This window comes from Phoca vitulina, unplaced genomic scaffold, assembly GCF_004348235.1.
Source record: "Phoca vitulina isolate PV1807 unplaced genomic scaffold, GSC_HSeal_1.0 scaffold4, whole genome shotgun sequence".
Classification (NCBI taxonomy): Eukaryota; Metazoa; Chordata; class Mammalia; order Carnivora; family Phocidae; genus Phoca; species Phoca vitulina.
Window position 1 is genome coordinate 15239872 of NW_022589707.1, and position 10586 is coordinate 15250457.

At 56.3% G+C, this 10586-nt stretch overlaps 1 protein-coding gene across 1 annotated transcript; it reads right to left on the reverse strand.

Annotated features, from left to right (window-relative positions):
* Positions 1-461: 461 nt before the first annotated feature.
* CPA1 (carboxypeptidase A1) lies at positions 462-7100 on the reverse strand. The gene is made up of 10 exons (XM_032401169.1): positions 7036-7100; positions 6495-6576; positions 5797-6030; positions 5459-5560; positions 4791-4892; positions 4497-4607; positions 3706-3796; positions 2804-3003; positions 2318-2402; positions 462-649 (listed from the first exon to the last, which is right to left on the reverse strand). The coding sequence occupies exons 1-10, from the start codon at positions 7098-7100 to the stop codon at positions 462-464; spliced, it is 1260 nt and encodes a 419-aa protein (XP_032257060.1).
* Positions 7101-10586: the final 3486 nt, after the last annotated feature.

Below are 10586 nucleotides of genomic sequence, written 5' to 3' on the forward strand. Positions count from 1 at the left end.
TTGGGACCACAGCGGCCACCAGGATTAGCCTAGGCCGTGCTCAGAGTTACTGCCTCTGTAGATAAACGGCCCCAGCTAGCTCGACCACGGCGCAGGCTGAACTCGTCACCCCGCAGGGTGTCCGGCATTTGGTTAGCAGCTGCGGCGGCCGCCAGCCACTCAGGTGTGAACGAGCCACCGCACTGACGAGCTGAGCGCCGGCTGCTCTGATTAAGACCGACGCCACTTGGATCCAACTTCAGAGGACCTTGGAATGCAGGGGAATTTAGGGGTCATCTAGTCCAGCCACCCACACATTCCCAGGGAGGCCTGCAGGAACTAAACCACTTCTGCCCCGGCTTGCAAAGGCAGACGCACTCGTCCGTGCCAGCCCCCAGATTCTGTTCCATGGACACTCAGACTTTATTCGGTTGCCTGGGTGGGGCCAGAGAGGAGGAAGAGGAGGGCGCCGAAGGGCCAGTTCAGTAGGGGTGATTGAGGGTGTGCTGCATGATGGCGCGAAGCGCCAGCCATGTCTCACGGGCCGTGGGGACGATCTGGGAGGCCGGCAGCAGGAAGCCATAGCGCCCCGTGTCCCGGAGCTCGAAGGTGAAGGAGTACTTGATGCCTTGGCTGTAGCTCCAGTCAATGGTGTTTCCACTGGCTTGGTCTGGGGTGGGAGCAGATGCCAGAGAGCAAAGGTCAATCACTCTTGACACATTAATGTGGACCGGGCCGATGGTCCGAAACCCCGAGCCTCATGCAGGGTTCAGGGGAGGCCGCGCCTGCTAAGGGCCCGCTGTTGACCAAGCAGTCTGGCTTCCTCCCAGGAAGCTCCCCCAAAAGGTCCCAGCTCAAGAGGCCCAGAGAGAGGGACCAGCCGTGGTTCTCCTATCAAAGGGGGATGCAAGAACGTTCTCGCAATTGCGAAAGCCCCACTGAAAACCGCCTGCCTCCAACAGCTGCTTTGGTCAAACCTCCAAATATACCAGAGTTACCCACTTGAGTAACCAGGATTTGTCCCCTGGGGCTCTGGTCTGCAGGAGAAAGTGCAAAGGGCCGGAGGCAAAGTAAAAGCCCCTTGGCTGTCTTTTTGGAAGAAACTTGGCCCAGATTTGCAGTTAACAGTGGATAACAAGTTGCTTTTGAATTGGGCCTGGGTGCGGGAGGCGGCTGCGTATCAGAATGTAATTTGACAACATTGAATGAAGCAGAAAACTTTGATGCAGTTTGAAACCACTTCCAAACCAGGCCCGGAATCCAAAAGCAAGGCCAGCCGTAGCTAAGACTGTGGCCCACTCACCTACTAACACCTGGCACTCTGGGCACGAGGTACGTGAGGGGTGTGCAGACCTCCCACCTCTGACCCTGTCCCCTGCCTCTTGTCAGCCGGCAGACCTGTTGCGTTCCTCAGGGCCCTATGGTGTCTGCCCCCACCCCACTAGTCCCCTATGACCCTGTGCACTCTCCCGCCCGGCTGCCGTCACGTGGGGCTCCATGTTGTTTTGCCATTTCCCCAACACGCCAGTCCAGATCACATGGTAGGGCCTTTGTTCTAGAAGGTTCCTCTGCCCAGAAGGCTCTTCCCCAGACAGATAGCCTCTTGGCTCCCTTGCTCATTTTCCTTTAATACTTGCCCAAATAGCACCAACTCACTGAGGCCTACCCTTCTACCCACCTCCTCAACTTCCATGCCCAGTATCCCTGATTCCATTTACCCTGTTCTAGTTTTTTTTTTCCTCCCTAATTTTCATCACCTAACATACTGTATCATTTATTCATGTTTATCGTCACTCTCCCCGACTAGAATGTACGGTTCCTGATCTTTGCTTATTCCCCACTGTTTCCCAAGCACAGAAGACAAGGCCTGATGCATAGTAGGTGCTTAGCAAACATTTGCTGACTGAATTCTGTCTTGAGGTAGCAGTGCTCCTCCCAGCGGCATTGCAGGTACAAGTAAGCTGGGGATAGAGAGGATCTATTCTCTAAGTGAAAGGCATCAGAGGAGGAGTATTTTTTTAAGTTGAATTTCTTGGTCATACAGAAATGCCAGCAGAACCCTCCACCACCTGCATAAAGCCGGACTTAACCTAAGACAAGGGGACAAAAGTTCTCAGAGGAGCCGATACGTTTTGTCTGAAGGTACCAAAGAAGGCAGAGTTCATGTCAGGAAAGGGCCCCGCTGCCCACCGAGGCACGGCCGAGAACTGTTCTCCTCGCCCATGCTCCCAGACCAAGGCACCCCTGGGCACCTCCCCCAGGAGGGACACTACCCCAGGCAGGAAACACCAGCTAAGCGTCCTCCCGGGGCCGCTGCGGAGACCATGCATCCACTTACAAATTGTTTTGATGATGCTGCCATATCGGAACTTGGTCCCATACAGAGAGGAGAGGGCTGTCACAGCAGACTTGGCCACCTGGTCCTGGAGAAAATGCCGAGCGGAACCACCTGTTATGGGCAGCAACAGCAGGCCCCCCAGAACAGCAGGGCCAGTGTAGCCCAACTTCCAGCTGGGAAGTAGCCCAGCAGAGAGCGGGAGTTCAGCGACCCCGTGGTCCTCTAGCCCCACGGGATGTCTGGCTGGCACTTCGGTCACTGCCCTTTGGTCACACTGCAGCTCCAAACTGAGCTTGTGGTACCAGCTCCAAGTCTAGCCCTGCCCCTTGCTCTGTCACGTGACAGGAGTGACTCAACCCGTGTGGGCCTCAGTTTCCCAGGCAGAAATTGAGGCTAGTCTGCCTTGCAGGTCTTCCTAAGCCATCAGGGCTCCGTGGGAGAAAGGGGTGCTAGGCACCGCAGGGCAAGTGGGGGATGGGCACATACCAGCTCAGCCTGGTCAGGGGCCACCTCTGCTTTGTAGCCATAGGGATACAGGAGGAGCTGGGAGTAGCTGTGGATAGAGATGAAGGCCTTGATGTTCCCGTGGTTCTTCACAAAGTCCACGATGGACTTGACCTCCGCTTCGGAATTGGCAAACTTGCCGCGGTAAGTCTCCGTGCATGGGTTGTTGCTGGCTCCAGGCACTGTGGCGGAGGAAGAAGGATCGTTGGCAGCGTGGCTTCTACGGCCTCGAGTTCTTCGCATGGAAGCAGGGGTGAGGTGGAATGCAGGAGGGCTCACCCCCACCCTGGGATTAAGGAAAGGCCAAAGGCCTTTTATAACCTGGGGGTCCTGCCTCCCTCCCCAGCCAGGCGTAGGCAACATGGATATGGACATGCCCCAGCAGGGTCTCAAGCAAGACCCATTCTTTTTTTTTTTTAAGATCTTATTTATTTGACAGAGAGAGAGAGAAAGCGCAAGCAGGGGAAGCAGCAGGGGGAGAGGGAGAAGCAGGCTCCCCGCTGAGCAGGGAGCCCGATATGACCTACACGGGGCTCGCTCCCAGGACCCCGGGATCGTGACCCGAGCCAAAGGCAGATGCTTAACCGACTGAGCCACCCAGGCATCCCCAAGACCCATTCTTGTAGTGAAGGGACCACAGAGGGAAGGAGCCGAAGTTACCCTCGAAAACCCCTACACAGATTTCAGACCTTAATTCCATTGCGGGGAGATTTGTTTCTAGACACGGCACAAGAAAACCTCGCTAAGAGCCCGAGGAGACACTGACAGGCCCCCACCCTGCCCTCGCCGCTGCGGCAGGAAAGGGGAGGGGGCAGCGGGACGCAGGAAGGGAAGAAGCCACTCTGGGTTTCCCATCCCTGCTTCCAAGTCACACTGGGCCTTACTCCCAAAGCCAGCATCCCAGTTCCGGTTGGGGTCCGCTCCAACACAGGAGGAGCCCTCCGTGAGGGACCGAGTCTTGCGCCACATGCGATTCTGGGGAAGGAATCAGACACTTGTCTGTCACCATGCCGGGCTGGCGTCCAGAGCCCACAGACAGCAGGGTGGGCTGTGAGCGGCCCTAAGCAACACGAAGCACCCCATCTGTAACACTGGGCTGGACATAGCAGGGGTCAGAAACCACTTTCAACTGGTTGTCAGGAAGGTCTGCAAAGGAGGCTCTTGGTTGAAGGAGAACGGAGGCAACAGTATCTGGCATTCGGCCAGAGGGTTCCACCGGTGGGAATGAAGGCACCAGGCGCCTCCACAGCCCCCCACCCCCCACCCCCGCCACACACACTAGACTGGTAGCACGCTGTACCTGCCATAAAAGTAACATAAAGCTAGGAAATAAGGTCCAGGGCAGTGGGTCTCCCCCGGGGACAATACCCAGACATTTGGCAATGTCTGAAGACATTTTTGGCTCTCTCAAGGGAGGGGTTGCTCCTGGCATTTCCTGAGTATTAGGTCAGGATGTTGCTAAACACTCTGCATGCACAGGACAGCCCCCCCCAAAAAAAGAATTCTCTGCCCCAAATGTCAAGAATGCCAAGGATGAGAACCCTGGTCTAGGAAGACAGGTCTATTTGCCCCTCCCTTGACTTCTGGGGGTTGAGATTAGGGGTGAGTAGCTCGTGGGGCTCAGAGGCCCAGAGGCCCACCCTGTTTCCTCTGAAGAATGGGAGAAGGCCTGTACCTTGTTGTGGGTGAAGGCAAAACCGTCAGGGTTAGTGACAATCTCCAGGAAGATGTCCATGGAGTCAAGAATGGCGGTGAGCGTGGAGTCCTGGCCATAGTCCTGTGTGATCTGGTGGGGAATGAGGGGACAGACAGGCGGAGGGGGTCAGGCCAGCCGCCCGCCATGCTGAGGCAGTGAGCACCTGCTCCCTCTGCATCACTGCTTCTGGGTGAACGGGGGAGGCCGGGGCTCCCATGGGCCTTGACCACCAGCCCCACCAGGCAAGAGCCCTGCTCCCCGCCCCAGGCTTACCTTCTTTGCAAACCAGACCCCGCTGGCCTGGGTGACCCACTCCCGGGAATGGATGCCGGTGTCAATCCAGATGGCAGGACGGCTGTTTCCCCCAGTGCTGAACTGGAAGAGAAGAACAGGGAGATCCAGCTAGCATCCTGTCTTGGCTCCTTGAAGGGGAGCCTACCCCGGCCCAGAGGCCTTCTTCTCCCCAGGTATGTCAGGCTGAGGCTCCGTTCGTGGGGCCATCACTCAGGTGAGGTGGGGGGGCGTTGTCTGGACAGGAATCCAGAAGAACGTGGCCTCCAGCCTTCATACCGGTCTTGGGGCAAACGGGCCTCAGCCAGAACTCTGGGCCCTGCCCTCTTCTGCTGCCCATACACAGTTCCCTGTGGGCCGTCACAAATAAAACATTTTCTCTGGACTCCACCGACTCTGGGATACTTCCCACAATGTGACACTTGATTGGAAATACCCGGGTCACTTAAAAAGTTAAGAATTGTGTGTGTACAGGTATGAATACAGCCGGACCAGCATAGAGATTCTGTCCCTCCCCAGTGTCAGCATGGGGCGCTCACGTCACGGTGTGTTCTCTGCGACCCTGGGCTCGCCCGCGAGGCCTGACACACACAGGTGGCTGCCCGTTCTCCCATACAGGCCGGGTACGTTCTCACGCAGGTGCCCGTTACCTTCAGCACGTAGATGGGACGCCCTTCGTAGCTGTTGCCAATCTGGAGCTTGCTGACGAGCTGCGGGTGCTCAGCCACCAGGATATCCATGAAGCCATAGATCTGAGAAGGGAGAGAAGGGGAGGCTGGCTGGAGTGGCTGCCAGGCACCCAGATGCCTCCCGGGGCAGCTCCATTCGCCCTCCGGCTGCAAGCGCTGAGATTCAGGGGAGCCACGACCCCCGCCCCCCCGGGCCGCCAGGAGACACGGCAGGTGCCCCGCACACCCAGGTCGGCCGCATTCTGCCAGCCTGAGGCAGAGCTTGGTGCTTGCGCGGAGTGACCCCAGGGGTCCCTCACCTCCTCCAGGGTGTGGTAGGTGGCGTAGTTAAAGGTGTCCGTGGAGCGGGCCCTGGTCCGGAAGGCGAACATCTGCTCCTGCTCCTCGTCTAGCAGGGCCTGCACATCCTCAATCATGGTCGTGTACCCGATGCCATGGGCCTCCAGGAAGATTTTGACAGCCTGGGTGCTGGGGGAGGGCACTCGGACGTCGATGGGGGAGCCAGGCTGGGCAGGGCCCCGCCAGAAGTCCAGCTGGGGAGGACGAGAACAGGCACTGTCCCCGCGAGCTGGGAAGGGGCCAGCCCGGGAGGGGGTGTTAGGCCAGAGTGTCCCCTACCACTGTGGCTGTGGCATGGCTGTTAGGGGCAGGGGACGAAGGGGAAACCGTGGCCATTGGACAGAGTCCCCTGTGGTCAGGGAAATGGCCCAGGAAGCACTGTGGAGGAGCTTCAAGAAAGCAAAGGGGAGAGAGAGCAGTGCCGGAAAGGAGGCCCCCCCTTTGCTCAGATGCTCGAGGGCAGCAAGATTCTGGGACTGGGGGAGGTGGGGGTTAAGTCATTTCTTAACAGGGATCAGTCCCCTGGGTCCTTTCTGGGTGGCTGAGGAGAGAGGGCCCAGGCCCCAGGTGGCCCCAGGGGAGGGTGGCATCCTGGGGTGGGTCCGGCTAGCCTGAGAGGAACCCTAAGCCTCGGGGAGGACTCCCCACTTCTTCAGACCTTCAGGTGCTCCAGGTCCTGCAGCTCCTTCACCTTCTGTACCTGGGCTTCATCGGTTGCAGAGATTCGGAGCACCTGGTGCCTGGGCAGAGAGGGAGGGGAGGTGAAGGGCCCGAGCAACTCTGATTGGCGTTTCACGCTCCCCAGGTGGGAGGACAGTGGCATGGAGAGGCCCGGAATCCCCAGGCTGGGCCTCTATCCTCTGGCTGAGCAGGAGGAATCATGAGGGGTCTTAGCAAGGGGAGGTCTAGGCTCCTTGGAACCTTCTGGACCCAACTGAGATCCCCATCCCAGTTTAGACCCTATTTCTCTCTCCAAAGCCAGCCAGGCTTCCTCCCACCTCCTCTCCTAAAAACCCCTTCAAGCTTGGATTTCTCCGGGGCTTGGGATGGCCCCTGGTCAGCCTGCCTCCCAGCGTGTACTAGTCTGCGCCTCTCTGGAGTCTTCCCACAAGTCAGCCTGTCTGTCGCCTCCAGATGCTGGCCAGGGGCCGAGTCCTCCTCTCTCCTGCGTGAGCACCCCCTTCTCGCCATCCTCTTACCCCGTAAAGTCCTCTTTGCCAAGCACAGCCCCCAGCAACACACTGAAAATCAGCACCCGCCTCATCCTGCAGCTAATTGGGAACATCAACTGAGGCTGAGAGAAGGTCCTGGGGCCTTTTAAACTCTCCCAGGTCAGAGGTCTTCTGGCCATGCTCCAGGGTTGTCCTCCCCCTTGCACCTGGGCCCCGTCCCACGGGGAGGGAGGACGGGAGTCCCGAGCTCTGACACCTTCTCACCCTCCCTGATAAAGTGGCAGGGAACAGGGCACCTGGGGAGATAAGCCAGGCCTCAAGCCCTTGGCCGTGAAGTGCCTGCCTGAGCCTGAGGGTCGGCTGGGGCCCAAGGCCTTCCAGCTGGGCGCCGGCTTGCCCACAGCCCCGGGTACCTGCCCCTGGGCTTCAGTCCTGTTTGCTGACCAGGCAGTGGACTCCGGAGCGGCCACGCCAACTGGAGCCTCAGGTGAGGGCTCCCCTTCCCCCACGTTCCTAAGTGCCAGCTCTTCCGTTCTACAGCAGAGTCAGCTGGGACGCTCCGCCCCCATCCCGCTCCTGCACCTGCTGGCTCGGTCCAGGGCTGCCCCTCCCCGGTGCCAGGCACATCCCCCTCTTGGGTACAGCCCCACTCCTCCCGGCCTCAGTGGCCTCGTGGGAGTCAGACCACAGCAGCAGCAGCTGGGGCAGGAACCCGACTCCCGCCAGTGTTTCCCCCCACCCCCGCCGCTATGGGGCTCAGGATCAGGGCTGCCCTTGATGGGAACTGTAACCAGATGTCATTGGAGTAGAAAGCATGGTGGTGGGAACCAGGGCCAGACCCCTGTTGGGACTGCACAGTGTCCAGGAGAAAGTGGAACTCGCAAGGGGGAATTCACTCTGGCTCTGGATGCTGATCTCACTGCAGAAACATCTCACACAAATCCGCCCTAATCCACAGGGGCCCCCAGGGGCTACCCAGCACCATCTGGGGGCCCTGCTCTATGTCAAGGCCTCAGGCTTGGACACTGACAACAGCCAAGGTGGCCCTTTCTGGTTTCCATCTGTTCCCTCTGCCTCCCTATCCCACCCCCTACCTGGGCGACCCTCCTATGCCAGGACAGAGGGATCCCATTCTATTGACCCCCCACTCTCTCCTGAGCTTAGCTCTGAGAAGACGAAAGAACATTGAAACCATCCTCAACAGATACAGGGTCTCCATGAAGACTGTTTCTTTCCTCTCCAGCAGCCTTGCCTGATGTCCAGGCCCCAGATAAGACCCACTTCCTCCCTGAAGCTTCCTCTGGCTTCTTTCTCAAGTATCTGCCCTGTCTCTCCTCAAAGGAGGAAAGCAGGGAGGAGAGGAGTTTGGGCAGGAGAAGCGCAGACAGGAGCCGTTCTGAGAACATTTCGGCCAGGCTGACACAAAATCTTTGAGCCAGTGCTGCAAGTCAGGGGAGTCCTGCATCCCCCAGAAACACCAGTCCCTGGCTGGGGGCAGCCTGTGGGAAGTGTGGCCTCATCACAACAATTCAGGTCCCCACTGACTTGTCCCTGATCTCAGAGAGCCCATGATCTCAGGCAGAAGACGGAAGTAACCAACCAACGTTTCGGTTCTCCAACAGGTCTTACAAGAAGCCGTCACCAGGACAGGATGAGATGAGCAAAAGACTTGCTGGGGATGCATTCCTCACTGCGGGAGACCTGAGTGGGGCGTTTTCTCTGCCGTGCATGAGAAGTGGATTCCAGGGAAGACTTTACCAAGAAGGTGACATTTGACCTGAGTCTTAATGACGGGATTTTACTAGGCACAGAAAGGAATGGGTGTTCATTACACTAGGCAGTGCTTGAACACAAACTCACATTTACTCCTCCTTAATGTGTGTCTCCCCAGAGAGACTATAAGTTTCCTCAGACCAGGAACTGTTTCTTAGCCATCCCTCATATTCTCCCTCAACTCTTAGGGCCCTGCAGTGTTCTCGAGCTCTCAAATCTGTCCCCCAGCAAGAAAAAAGGTTTTGTAGAGCCTTTCTTCAGTTTGCATTATGAAAACAATATTTCTTTTTGTATTTCTAAATCCAAAGCTGTCTTATAAGTTTCACTCTGTTTCACACATACTACACATGTTGGGGGGTGTTAGCTAATTCTTAGGCCTTCTGTGAATTCCTTCCAGAAAAGCCCACTGGAGGAAGGGGGATGGGGGGGGACAGCCCCACCAAGTGGGCCTCTTGAAGCCTCCAGCCAGCAACCTAAGGTGATCAAGAGTCATGTAATCTATTTTCTTGCAAGGCTGGGAAAGATTAATTAATGCTGCAAGCTAAAATTAGGGCCAGCACTGTCAGGAAGCTGAGAACACAATGGGAGAGGACTTCGGGTCTCAGGTGGAGGCTAGGCCTAATTCCCTGGGTCCCTCCAAAGCACCTCAGGAAGCTGAAAATTGCCTCTTGGTAAAGACTAATTTGCTAGAATGGAACCTGGAGCAGAAGGCCACAGCGTTGCCTTTCCACGGGGGCTTCTTTCACATTGGTCCAAAGCAAGGGCAAAGATGAAGGCCTTTAAGCAGAAAACTGGGGGTGTATGCAGAGCATCAAGACCCCTATTAGCATGAGAAAGAAGCTACCAGCCTGGCATCCAGATTCAAGGAAAGGTCACAGGCCAGAGGCCTGAATGTAAACAGAGGAAGGCCTGCTGTAGCCACATGGAGTAGAGTCCAGTGTCCCTCCCTTCTTCCTCGCTGAACAAACCAAGATTCGGTGCAGGTATCACCCCTCAGGAAAGTCACCCCATCCCCAGCTCAGGGATAAGTTCCAAGATTGGCTTAAGACAACTGAGGAATCCCACTGTCTTTTACAAGTGATTGATTTAGGGGTAGGCATTTGACCCAGTTTGGCCAATAAGAAGTGAAGGGAAGCCAGCAAGGAAGCTTTTAGAAAATGTTTTTCCACTCTTGAGAAGGAGACACCCTTCCCTGGATATTGTCAAGTCCGTTGCCCCACCTTTGGACTAAACAATATCAAAGAATATACATTTCCCTCTTATTAACTGTAAAAAGCACTGAGGCTGTAAAAAGCATTCTAAGTGATGCACCTACTATTTTATTATGTTTTTAAAGATTTTATTTATTTATTTGAGAGAGAGAGAGAGAGAAAGCTCGCGCAAGTGGCAGGGGAAGAGCAAAGGGAGAGGGACAAGCAGACTCTGCACCGAGCATAGAGCCCGATGTGAGGCTCCATCCCACAACCCCGAGATCATGATCTGAGCCGAAATCAAGAGTCAGACTCCCAACCGACTGAGCCATCCTAGCGCCCCTTTACTGAGCTTTTAAAGTGCTCGTGTTGTCAGAGGACAATACAATTTTAGCCTAGGAGAGACTTTATGTGAAATGGAAAAGTGCATCCTTCCCCTTCTGGGCAGACATAGTCCCTCATCCTCTCAGCAGAATGCTTTTGTGCAGTGTACACACTGGACAACTATTCATGGCAACCCTGTTGCCAGAGAGTGCCCAAGCGTGGTAAACAGAAGCTCTAAGACAATGCTTAAAGATCCCCAAACGAAAACATAGAAAATGGTTTGTTAAAAAG

Bases quoted from the DNA above. Each gene is read 5' to 3' on its own strand.
- CPA1 (XM_032401169.1), bottom strand. From the start codon at position 7,100: ATGAGGCGGGTGCTGATTTTCAGTGTGTTGCTGGGGGCTGTGCTTGGC. The intron at 5,561-5,796 runs GTGAGGGACCCC...CTCCCTTCTCAG, and splicing joins CCTACCACACCCTGGAGGAG to ATCTATGGCTTCATGGATAT. The intron at 4,893-5,458 runs GTAACGGGCACC...CTTCTCTTCCAG, and splicing joins GTCCCATCTACGTGCTGAAG to TTCAGCACTGGGGGAAACAG.